The sequence below is a fragment of the Heloderma suspectum genome, chromosome 2, assembly GCF_057233095.1.
Source record: "Heloderma suspectum isolate Gila_16-S chromosome 2, 16-S_ref, whole genome shotgun sequence".
Taxonomy (NCBI): Eukaryota; Metazoa; Chordata; class Lepidosauria; order Squamata; family Helodermatidae; genus Heloderma; species Heloderma suspectum.
This window is the reverse complement of record NC_139459.1, coordinates 222,892,415-222,905,698: the sequence shown is the minus strand read 5'-3', so window position 1 is coordinate 222,905,698 and position 13,284 is coordinate 222,892,415. Positions and strand designations below refer to the sequence as shown.

At 44.9% G+C, this 13,284-nt stretch overlaps 1 protein-coding gene across 1 annotated transcript in view; it reads right to left on the bottom strand.

Annotated features, from left to right (window-relative positions):
• The window catches only part of LOC146354120 (alpha-1,6-mannosylglycoprotein 6-beta-N-acetylglucosaminyltransferase B-like), a 66,749-nt gene extending 53,672 nt beyond the window's left edge, over positions 1-13,077 (bottom strand). Inside the window, exons 1-2 of the mRNA XM_084829785.1 lie at positions 13,029-13,077; positions 8,776-8,920 (exon numbers count right to left, since the gene is read on the bottom strand). Of these exons, the coding sequence (XP_084685911.1) occupies positions 8,776-8,920; positions 13,029-13,077 (194 nt within the window). The remainder of the gene's footprint in view (positions 1-8,775; positions 8,921-13,028) is intronic.
• Positions 13,078-13,284: the final 207 nt, after the last annotated feature.

The following is a 13,284-nucleotide window of genomic DNA, read 5'->3' as shown; positions in this document are numbered from 1 at the left end:
TCATGATTCCTCACTCATGGTAGTTTGTGGATGCTTTACACAGCATCCTCCTCCTCCTCCAGGGACTCTCCCACACTTTGCAACCATTATCCTGGTTTTTGTCCTAATGAGGAAAGTGTGGTATTTTTTCTGAATGGCATTATAGAACCCTCATGTAATAGCAAGGAGAGACAAGAAGGCCTTCTTAAATGAACAATGCAAAGAAATCGAGGAAAACAACAGAATGGGAAAGACTAGAGATCTCTTCAAGAAAATTGGAGATCTCAAGGGAACGTTTTGTGCAAAGACGGGCATGATAAAGGACAAAGAAGGCAGGGACCTAACAGAAGCAGATGAGATTAAGAAGAGGTGGCAAGAATACACAGAAGAACTATACAGGAAAGATCTGAATGTCCCTGATAGCCATGATAGTGTGGTCACTGAACTTGAGCCGGACATCCTAGAGAGTGAAGTCAAGTGGGCCTTAGGAAGCATTAGTAACAACAAAGCTAGCGGAGATGACAGTATTCCAGCCGAGCTATTTAAAATCCTAAAAGATGATGCTGTTAAAGTGCTGCATTCAATATGCCAACAAATCTGGAACACTCAACAGTGGCCACAAGACTGGAAAAGGTCAGTTTACATTCCAATTCCAAAGAAGGGCAACGCCAAAGAGTGTTCAAACTACCGCACCATTGCGCTCATTTCACATGCCAGCAAGGTGATGCTCAAAATCCTACAAGCTAGGCTTCAGCAGTATGCGAACCGAGAACTACCGGAAGTACAAGCTGGGTTTCGAAGAGGCAGAGGAACTAGAGATCAAATCGCCAACATTCGCTGCATCATGGAGAAAGCAAGAGAATTCCAGAAAAACGTCTATTTCTGCTTCATTGACTACGCTAAAGCCTTTGATTGTGTGGATCACAACAAACTGTGGCAAATTCTTAAAGTGATGGGAGTACCAGACCACCTTACCTGTCTCCTGAGAAACCTGTACGAAGGTCAAGAAGCAACAGTAAGAACCAGACATGGAACAACCGATTGGTTCAAAATTGGGAAAGGAGTACGACAAGGCTGCATATTGTCACCCTGCTTATTTAACTTATATGCAGAGTACATCATGAGAAATGCCGGGTTGGATGAATCACAGGTCGGAATTAAGATTGCTGGAAGAATTATCAACAACCTCCGATATGCAGACGATACCACCCTAATGGCAGAAAGCGAAGAGGATCTCAAGAGCCTCTTGTTGAGGGTGAAAGAGGAGAGTGCAAAAGCTGGTTTGAAACTCAACATTAAAAAAACGAAGATCATGGCATCTGGCCCCATCACTTCCTGGCATATAGAAGGGGAAGAAATGGAAGCAGTGACAGATTTTACTTTCTTGGGCTCCAAGATCACCGCAGACGGTGACTGTAGCCATGAAATTAAAAGACGTTTGCTCCTTGGGAGGAAAGCTATGGCCAACCTAGGCAGCATAGTAAGAAGCAGAGAAATCACCTTGCCGACAAAGGTCCGTCTAATCAAAGCTATGGTTTTCCCAGTAGTAATGTATGGCTGTGAGAGCTGGACTATAAGGAAGGCTGAGCGCCGAAGAATGGATGCTTTCGAACTGTGGTGCTGGAGAAGACTCTTACGAGTCCCCTGGACTGCAAGGAGGTCAAATCAGTCCATCCTAAAGGAAATCAACCCTGAGTGCTCATTGGAAGGACAGATAATGAAGCTGAAGCTCCAATATTTTGGCCACCTAATGCGAAGAGAAAACTCCCTGGAAAAGACCCTGATGCTGGGAAAGACTGAAGGCAAAAGGAGAAGGGGACGGCAGAGGATGAGATGGCTAGATAGCATCACGGATGCAATGAATATGAACTTGAGCACGGTCCGGGAGAGAGCGCAGGACAGGAAGGCCTGGCGTGCTATGGTCCATGGGGTCACGAAGAGTTGGACACGACTGAATGACTGAACAACAACAACAACAACAAAAGGATTGTCATGTCATTCTTGTAACCATGAACTATTCTGAAAAAGGGGCCACATGAATGCTTATGAAGATAAGCACTCAGCCTATAAGATATTTTTTAAAGCCGTTAAAAAGAGTACCAAATGCCACACGGCAGTGGTGCAACTAGGGCTGGACTGTGGGTCCAAAGGCCAGGGCACCATGGACCCCCCCCAAATGGCCACCCAGAGAGTCCCAGGTGGGGGCAGGGCCAAACAGGTAGAGTATCAGCTCCTGGGCCAGCATAGGCATGACGAGGCTGATACTGCTCTCTGCAGCATCTTTTCTTTCTTATTATTTTTTGGGGGAAAACATTTTACAGTCAGCTGGGCATGCCCATGGTTACAGATGCTACATTATTATTGTTGTTGTTGTTGTTGTTATTGTTGTTATTGTTATTATAAATATATATTAGTTTAGAATGTGAATCTGCTCATGCTTGGAGTATTTGGTTTTTTAAATTAGGGTTGACAATTTGTTTTTTGTTCCCGCCTCCCAGCTGAGCAGAGCAGAGCAGAGCAAGCTGCTCCAGCTGGTCCAGGGACTACAGAAGCAGGCAAGCTCCCAGAGAGCGAGCGAACAGAGCGAGCGAACAGGGGGAGCAAACAGGAGTTGGCCAGGGGAGTTGCAGTGGTTGAAGAGACAAAGGAGACAAAGGAGACAGAGGCTAAGAGGTAAGTGGGTTGCAGGAAGCCCAGGGGGCTGCCCTTTATCCTTCTGACTGGCTGTGAGCTCACCAGGAGCTTCTGAGAGCTCCAACTGAATTGGAGGGGTGTGGCCTGAGTACTCCCAGCAGCTGACTGGGCGGGAAGCTTCAGTCTGTTTCCCGCCTCCCAGCTGAGCAGAGCGGAGCAGAGCAGAGGAAGCTGCTCCAGCTGGTCCAGGGACTAGAAAAGCAAGCAAGCTCCTAGAGAGCGAGCAAACAGGGGGAGCAAACAGGAGTTGGCCAGGGGAGTTCGGCAGGGGAGGTCAAGGGGGAGGCCCCTAACATTTTTTTAAATTATTTTTATTTTTTATTTTAACTAACTTTTTTCCATTTATTTGTCTTGTAACACACACTTTCACACCAGTGGGACTCTGCTTTTAACCTCTACTGAGGAGAGGAGCAGGCACAGGCTAGTCTAGAACAATCACAAAGCTAGACACAAAAAGGGAAAAGAGGCTATGGAAGGACAAGACTCTCCAGTGGTGGTGACCTGCAAGGTGTGTGCAATGTTTGTTTTCTTGCCTGAGAACAACATGGCCTACACCTGCAAGTTGATCACGCTGCTGGAGGAAAAAGTAAGTGGACTGGAGCGGCGACTGTCGACCCTCCGGGGAATAAGAGAACACAAAGAGTTCTTGGACAGAATGGGGGAACTACAGCAGCAAAGGGCAGACCAGAAGCTTGAAGAGCAACAGCAAGAGGAGGCAGTGGGAAATGCTGAGGTGAAGAAAAATGGAATAGAGGATACTCCTTGGAAAAGGGTGACAGTTAGGAGAAGAAGAACTAGACGCCACTCTGCACCAGTGGAAGCAGTGGAGCTGTGGAACCGATTCCAGGTACTTGCGGATGAGACTGGAGGACAGCCTGCAGAGGAAGAATCACAGGGGAACCTGCATGAGAGTGAGCAAGAGGCTAAAGGTCAGTCAAACAGAGGCGATGAAACCCAGGCCTACAAGAAGAAGAAGAGAAGAGTGGTAGTAGTGGGAGACTCCTTGCTGCGTGGGATCGAGACCCAAGTATGTCGCGAAGACCCATGGACTCGCCAGGTATGTTGTCTCCTGGGAGGACAGATTAGAGACGTGACTGAAAGGTTGCCTGCACTCATAAAGCCCACTGACAGGTATCCCTTTCTTCTCATCCATGTGGGAACAAATGATACCGCCAAGCGGAGCTACGAAGAGATCACGTCAGACTTTGAAGCTTTGGGAGGAAACTCAAGAACTTTGGGGCCCAGATAGTTTTCTCATCCATCCTTCCAGTAGTTAGAAGAGGGATAGAAAGGGAACGAAAAATACTCTGGGTGAATGACTGGCTACAAAGATGGAGCCGACGAGAGAGATTTGGATTTTGGGGCCACGGGCTATACTTCCTGGAAGATGGGCTGTTGGCTAGGGATGGGTTGCACCTCACAAAGGATGGGAAGAATGTGTTTGGCCACAGCATGAAGAACTTCATCAGGAGGGCTTTAAACTGAATCCTACGGGGAAGGGAGATGTAATGTTGGGGGTAACAATGGACATAGGCGCATGCACTGCAATGGAGAGAACAGCTCTGATAGCACCCAGTAATAGTCTTCAGACACATGTAGGAAGAAAGCCAGACTATGAAGCACATGGTCTTCGATGTCTATATACTAATGCCCAGAGTATGGGGAACAAACAGAACGAACTTGAACTCTTAATACAAGAGGGAAATTATGACCTGATAGGTATAACTGAGACTTGGTGGGATGACTCTCATGACTGGAATACAGCAATTGAAGGATATAACTTGTTCAAAAAGAACAGGAGGAACAGAAAGTGAGGTGGGGTTGCACTGTATGTGAAAAATACAGTCTACTACCGGCCATCCAATCAAGGAGAAGACAAGGATGAAACTTTTGAAAAGCAAATAGCCAATGTTTTAAGGAAGCATGATGTAGTAGTAATGGGGGACTTCAATTTCCCCGATACTTGTTGGGAGACAAATTCTGCAAAACATGGCCCCTCCAGGAAATTCCTGAGTTGTGTGGCGGATAACTTCCTCCTACAGGAAGGAATTAGAGGATCGGCTATCCTTGACTTGATCCTAACCAACAGAGATGACTTAGTGGATAAAGTAGCAGTTACAGGAACTCTGGGGGAAAGCGACCATGTTGCACTTGAGTTCTTGGTTCTAAGGGAAGCAAAATCCGAGAGTAGTCAAACGCGTACCCTGGATTTTAGGAAAGCTGATTTTCATAAACTCAGAACAATGATCAGTAAGGTCCCATGGCAAGCGTGCTAGTGAGAAAAGGAGTCCAAGATGGGTGGGAGCTTTTAAAAAAGGAAATTCTCAAGGCACATTCACAAGCAATTCCAACAAGAAGAAAAGGTGGAAGACAACAGAAGAAGCCAATGTGGCTTCAAAAAAAGCTTAGGGATGACCTGAAAACAAAAAAGGACACATATAGGAAGTGGAAAGAAGGCCAAGTAACAAAGGAAGAGTACAGGCAGATAGCACAGAATTGCAGGGATGGCGTCAGGAAGGCTAAAGCTGAGAATGAGCTGAGGTTAGCAAGGGATGTTAAAAACAACAAAAAGGCTTTCTTCAGCTACGTGCATAGTAAAAGGCAGAGGAAAGAAATGGTTGTTCAGCTATTAAATAAGGATGGCAAAACAATAACAGATGACAAAGAAAAGGCAGAGGTGCTCAATTCCTACTTTGGCTCAGTCTTCTCCCAAAAGAGGGTCTATGACCCCCCTGGCAAAGGCGAAGTACAGGCTGAAGGGGCAGGATTGCAGCTTGAGATCGACAGGCATATGGTCAAGGAACACCTCATTACTATGAATGAGTTCAAATCTCCAGGGCCAGATGAACTGCATCCTAGAGTCATAAAGGAACTGGCAGAAGAACTCTCAGAACCACTGTCTATTCTCTTTGAGAAATCATGGAGGACGGGGGAAGTGCCAGATGACTGGAGGAGGGCTCATGTTGTCCCTATCTTCAAAAAGGGGAAAAAGGAGGAACCTGGGAACTACAGACCAGTCAGTCTGACATCAGTCCCTGGGAAAATTCTGGAGCAGATCAGAAAGCAATCCATCTGGAAGCACCTTGACAACAATGCAGTGATTACTCGAAGCCAACATGGATTTGTCAAAAACAAGTCCTGCCAGACAAATCTGATCTCATTTTTTGATCAAGTAACCTCCCTTGTAGACCGTGGGAATGCTGTAGACATCATATACCTCGACTTCAGCAAAGCTTTCGACAAAGTGCCCCATGATATCCTGATGAGCAAACTAGCTCAAAGTGGGCTAGATGAAACAACGATCCGGTGGATCCACAGTTGGCTACAGAATCGGACTCAAAGAGTGCTTATCAATGGGACCTTCTCAAACTGGGGAGAGGTAATGAGTGGGGTACCGCAGGGCTCAGTCCTGGGCCCAGTGCTCTTCAACATTTTTATTAATGACTTGGGGGAGGAGGTGCAGGGAATGCTGATCAAATTTGCAGATGACACAAAATTGGGAGGGATAGCTAATACTTTGGAAGACAGAAACAAAATTCAAAGTGATCTGGATAGACTGGAGCGCTGGGCAGAAAACAACAGAATGACATTTAATAGGGACAAATGCCAAGTTCTGCACCTAGGAAAAAGAAACCAAATGCACAGTTACAAGATGGGGGATACGTGGCTCAACCACACTACAAGCGAGAAGGATCTTGGAATTGTTGTCGATCACAAGCTGAATATGAGCCAACAATGTGATGTGGCCGCAAAAAAGGCAAATGCTGTTTTGGGCTGCATTCATAGAAGCATCGCTTCCAAATCCCGGGAAGTACTAGTTCCCCTCTACTCAGCACTGGTTAGGCCTCATCTGGAGTACTGTGTCCAGTTCTGGGCACCATACTTTAAGAAGGATGCAGACAAGCTGGAGAGGGTTCAGAGGAGGGCAACAAAGATGATCAGGGGACTGGAAACAAAGCCCTATGAAGAGAGACTGAAAGAACTGGGCATGTTTAGCCTTGAGAAGAGAAGACTGAGGGGAGATATGATAGCACTCTTCAAGTACTTGAAAGGTTGTCACAGAGAAGAAGGCCAGGATCTCTTCTTGATCATCCCAGAGTGCAGGACACGGAATAATGGGCTCAAGTTACAGGAAGCCAGATTCCGGCTGAACATCAGGAAAAACTTCCTGACTGTAAGAGCAATACGACAATGGAACCAATTACCTGGGGAGGTGGTGGGCTCTCCCACACTGGAGGCCTTCAAGACGAGGCTGGACAGCCATTTGTCAGGGATGCTCTGACTTGGATTCCTGCATTGAGCAGGGGGTTGGACTCGATGGCCTTGTAGGCCCCTTCCAACCCTACTATTCTATGATTCTATGATTCTATGTGTTTCTCTAACACACTGGGAAGATAGAAGCAATTGCAAAGCATGGAATGGCAGGGGACGGGGGGAGAGAAGGGAGATGCTGGTTGTGCGCTTCATAACTGAAGTAATACACAAGGCCACCTAAAGGGACACCATTAAGTTCAGGGTCTAAAATTACCCAGGTGCACCACTGCGTTAAGGCATGGGAGGGAGGGAGGGAGGGAGGGAAATACTCATGAACATTATCCAACAAGTGCCTATGACAGTCAGTCTAAAACTTACACACATCTGTGTCGGCAGTAACAGCTGCACATCTGGGAGTGATTTTGAGTTTTTCCAGAGTAAGGCTTCAAGTGCTAGAAAAACCTGCAAAATCAGTTTAACCAGAACCATGGATAGATAGGAACACACACACACACACACATCATGAACAGTGTTGGCTCTACAATACCACCTCCAAGTCTCTCAAAGCCTGCTGGCTTCAACTCAGGAGAAATTTGTTGCACTGAAATTCCATTGAAATCAAATGGGTCAAGATAGTTGTGAATAAAGTCCCATTAATTTCAATGAGGCAGCTAACTTTCTCATGATTGGAGCCACTGCCTGTACTCAGCCTAAGTAAGCAAGTAAAATTATTGTCTGAATACACATAATACTTTGAGGGTAATGAGTAAGAATGAGAGGGGAGGGAGTTTCTTTTGACTAAACGATTGTGGTGTTAATTACTTTGGATATTAATTTTGTTCCATGACAATGCCCAACTCAAAAAAAAAATGTTATTTCCATTGTTAACAATTGCACAGTCATCAAAAATTAATCATCCACATTCTCATGAGCTAGATCAAGCTGAAATCAAATTAAAACCCTACATTTTAAAATGTGCAGTCAATCCATCATACAAAGTAATTGACACTTTTAGCCTTACTAAAAAGTACATTGCACTTCCAGTCATTATTTTAAACCCACTCTTTTACATGGTGGTCATTATTCATTTTACGGTACTTACAGCATTTTTAATTCCACTCCTTTTCTGGAGGCGGTGAGATAGTACTTTATCCAAGGGTATACACACACACAGTCCAGAGTTTAGTCTTGGATCAGATCCACCAGATAAATAATTTTGTTGGATGGTCAAGGATTTTGTTTGTGATTGAAACTCAGAAGCCTCCAGTCTATAATACTGGAGAGATCCAAGATACGTAACCCACTGGTAGTGATGTGAAAATATTGACTTGTCAGATGGTCTCGGCCTGGAGAAAGGTACCTTACTAATGTTAACGATGCCGGAAGAGATGGTGTAGCTGTTCCACCTCCCACCTGTGCCTCTTGGTCCTCTTGTTTACCCTTCTCCCTCCACTCGCAATGCACAATACTGAAGCCTGGCTTGCGAAACAGGAAGACCAGGGAAAGAATACAATGGAGGCATGGCAGCTGCAATCTCCCACTGCATCGTTAACCTCAAAGGTAGTGTCCAGTTCTCTGGTTGTAAGAAACAGGGCAGCCTTATGAACAGAGGTTCATAGTGACCCATCTCATGATTTAAGCTGAACTCCTGATCCCATAAGGGCCTGTGGTCAGAATCAGTATGCCGAGAAATAAGGCCTGTGGTATTTGGGCTAATCAGTCCTTTATAAAGGTGAACTGTGTGTGCAGAAATGGCATTTCATTTAGCTCACTCCCTTGAGTTCAGAGGAAGAGGATCCTATATTGGTGAATCCCAGATCAATGTTTCAGACCTACTGGGGTACTAACCTGTCGGTAGGGAAATGCACCTCTTCCACTTTCCTGAAGTCCGTGCTATTCTCCAGCCTGGCTAGCACATCCATCCTCTTCACCATCACCTCCAGCATATCACTCATTTTCCTCAGCACCCCTCTGGACTCCAGGGCACCCATCACTGCAGTCACACAAAAAAAGGCAAGAAAAAGAGAAAGGAAGAGAAGGACAGTCTATGGTGGTGCTCAGTAAGCAGCAGAAACACATTCAGATGGGCTTGCAGCAATGGTGGGCAGGACTTTGGGGCTGAAGTCCACAGGCCCACTGAGCAGAATGAGCAGGAGGACCTGCAGTCGCAGCAGGGCTGGCTGACCGCATGCTGAAGAAAGTGAAATAATATACATTATCATCTACCAAGCAGGGCTCTCCTGCTACCATTAAGTAGCAGAATCTAAAATTACCTAACTGCATCAATGACTTGCAGATTGGAATGATGAGCACTGACCATTGTGAAAAGGATCGTAGGGAGGTGGGAGAATGGGGGAAGGCGGCTCAAGAACTAAGGCAAAGTCTGAAACCGGCCCACATCATGCCTTGCCAGTTTGCTCCTGGAGGGCTGTGTTTTGAATGTGAATAATGTGATATGTAAATAATATTGTTCAAGAGGTGAATAATATCAACGATTCAGTGTGTCTAGCGTTTAGGCTGCACTCCTATGCACACTTGCCTAGCAGCAAATTCCACTGAACTCAGTGGGAGATACTTCTGAGTAAACATTGCAAATATTATCAGCTTCCATTGCTTAATATTTTTACACTGAGATTCATTAGCATGATGGCTGAAAATCCAACAATACAGAATCCATTAAATTAAGGGCAGGTCTACAGTAAATGCATGGATACCCTCAGCCACTGACCAATGCATGTCACCTGGCGTGTTTTACTCTGGTCCTACCTGGTTGTTGTTTTTAGTATCCTTCTGTCTATTTTAGTTCCACCTCAAGGTAAACAATCCTTCATTTGCATACATTTAAAAATGAACATTTCTACATACATTTTATTTACTTAGAGAAGTAGCAACTGTAGCTTTTAGTGCTGAAATTGACTCTAGCTTTAATTCTAACTTGAGCACTGCAAATTGAACATCAACTTAGGGGCATCTTTTTTTGAGGATCAAGTGTGGGGTAGGGTGACCTCATAGAATCATAGAATCATAGAATAGTAGGGTTGGAAGGGGCCTACAAAGCCATCGAGTCCAACCCCCTGCTCAATGCAGGAATCCAAGTCAGAGCATCCCTGACAAATGGCTGTCCAGCCTCGTCTTGAAGGCCTCCAGTGTGGGAGAGCCCACCACCTCCCCAGGTAATTGGTTCCATTGTCGTATTGCTCTTACAGTCAGGAAGTTTTTCCTGATGTTCAGCCAGAATCTGGCTTCCTGTAACTTGAGCCCATTATTCCGTGTCCTGCACTCTGGGATGATCAAGAAGAGATCCTGGCCTTCTTCTCTGTGACAACCTTTCAAGTACTTGAAGAGTGCTATCATATCTCCCCTCAGTCTTCTCTTCTCAAGGCTAAACATGCCCAGTTCTTTCAGTCTCTCTTCATAGGGCTTTGTTTCCAGTCCCCTGATCATCTTTGTTGCCCTCCTCTGAACCCTCTCCAGCTTGTCTGCATCCTTCTTAAAGTATGGTGCCCAGAACTGGACACAGTACTCCAGATGAGGCCTAACCAGTGCTGAGTAGAGGGGAACTAGTACTTCCCGGGATTTGGAAGCGATGCTTCAATTAATGCAGCCCAAAATAGCATTTGCCTTTTTTGCAGCCACATCACATTGCTGGCTCATATTCAGCTTGTGATCAACAACAATTCCAAGATCCTTCTCGCTTGTAGTGTGGTTGAGCCATGTATCCCCCATCTTGTAACTGTGCATTTGGTTTCTTTTTCCTAGGTGCAGAACTTGGCATTTGTCCCTATTAAATGTCATTCTGTTGTTTTCTGCCCAGCGCTCCAGTCTATCCAGATCACTTTGAATTTTGTTTCTGTCTTCCAAAGTATTAGCTATCCCTCCCAATTTTGTGTCATCTGCAAATTTGATCAGCATTCCCTGCACCTCCTCCAAGTCATTCATAAAAATGTTGGCTCATATTCACCTAATGCAAAGGAGGACAGTCCTCATGTACCTTTCACAGTTGTGTAGAAGAATAGGTTTTGGAAAGTGTGGCTTGTCATGTGAGGGTGAAAGGGTCAATTTAGCATGGATTTCTAAATCAATATCTGAATTTCAAGCAGGCAAAACCAATCCAGAATGTTTCACTGATGGATTAGAAAACCTGACATTGCCATATGCCTCAGAATATTCACCAGCAGAGTTTCATCCTACAGCTGATCCTGCTTTTCTCCACTTTTTATCAGTCCTATAAATGCATACATATCAGTGCCTAAACTGGGGTGGTCTAATAAGAACACCCTGTAGTTACAGCTAATGGCCCTGTTTGGATGTAATGGCAGCTTTGGGCAGCAACGTGTGGGTTAACTAGAACAAGCCATGGGTTAACTTGGAGTTGCTTAACCCACAAACAACCCCAACAGCCTGGTTTCAGACATCATGGAAACAACCTACGATACGAATGCCACATTTGTAGGTTGCTGCTGGAAAATGGAAGTGGCTAGTGCACACTGCACATTCCCTCAATGCATGAGTTAATTAACCCATTAATTGCTGCCAAAAGCCACTGTTATGTCTTTTATTGTTTCCCTTCTGGAAATGCCTGGAAGACCTTACTATGAAATCAGAGTGAGGTTCTATTCACATAATACTTGCATGCAGGGTGTTCTCTTTAAGCTAATCTTGGGCACAATCTTATGCCGATTTAGACAGGAGAAAAAGTCCTACAACTCCTTTTTTCTGTCTAAACAGGCATAGGATTGCGCACATACTTATTTAACTTATCTTCTTTATTCTTTTCCTGTGGACTCCTTTAAAGTGCATTTTCGTTGTCAGAGCAGCAGGAGGTTAGAGGACAAAAGAAGCAATCTGGGTCTTCCAGACATACAGTTATGCAGTGCATGTTTTTAAAGTGCTAAACACAGATCTACAATCTGGAATTGAATTTTGGGGTATCCCAATATCCCAGGATTAAGGGAAGAGGCTTTTTCTGCTGCCTGGGATATTATGTACATGAGTTTTGCTTGCCAGTTTATTTCTTCTCAAGGCGAAGACCCTAAGATAGTCTTCAGCGGTCCTTCTCTGGGGGCCTGCCAAAGGAAGTGGGGTAGGTGGCTACTAAGAAGAGGGCCTTTTCTGCTGTGGCAACCCCATTGTGGAATGAGCTTTCCAGGGAGGCTCGCCTGGCACCTATGTTGTGCTCTTTTTGGTGCCAGGTGAAGACCTTCGCATTTTCCCAGGCATTTTAGTCTTTCACTTTCTGTTTCTAAATACATTACTGCATTTTATATCTTCGCAGTGCTGCTAGCTTCTATTTGGTTATTATTTTTGTTTTATACTGTAGTTCGAAACTTGTAAATATTGTACTTTATCATCTTGTGTTTTATGGTTTTAATTGTTGCGAACTACTCAGAGATTTTCGGCTATTGGGTGGTATAGACATGTAATAAATAAAACAAATAAAATAAATTGGTGCCCATGGGCACCACACTGCCTATCCCTGAATTATGAGGCCATTCAACTAAACATTCTTGCTCACTATTTTGAGCAAGAATGTTTTAATAATCACTACTAAAAATGTGTTTTTCTATAAAACTGAACTCCACTCACCAGGGATAACAACCTTGTTACACAATCACTTTTCCTGGGCTGAGAGGGAAGATAATTAAGGATCCCTGGTTTTGCTAGGTTTGCCGACTTCATTACTAGCTCTGCTCCAGTGCCCTTAAAAGCAACCTGACATGCAGAAATTAAGCAAGTGGAGCTTTCCCCATCATTTTGTATCCAAGCCAAGAAAAGGTATCACCTGCTTCATTTACGCATGCCAGGCTGCTCTTAAAAGCACTGCTGCTCCTACACATGGGATGAAGACACAAGGCAACTATGTGGATTGAACTAGGTCCAAAACTTCATTGATTACAATGGCTGATGTGTAACATAACTAACTATCCGCCTCCCTTCCATCCTTCAACATGGGCAATCCATCTACCAAAAGAGAATGTCTCCCACTGCTTCTTTTGGTGGGGTACCTCCACCCTGGCTCTAAGTCTCAGAATGGTTAAAACAACAGTTCCTTGCCCACACACCTTAAAGCTGTGCTGAGGAGGTTATGCTGGTGTAAGTACCTGCTGCCCCAAAGGTGGCAACCTTGCGAGGGGTCAGCAAGTCCAACATCACCCAAGGATGCCTTCTATCTAAGGCCTCCTTTGCCTCAGTGGACAACCTAGAGGCCTGCTAGGCTTCAGTGAACAACCTAGACCTTGTTGTTTAGCTAAGCCAGCCTTCATCAGTTGGATGCCTCAGGAGTGCGCCCATAAGTTTATCTGTGAAACATCTCTCTCCCCAACCTCACTGAACCTTTCTGGAAGCTAAATAGAGTCA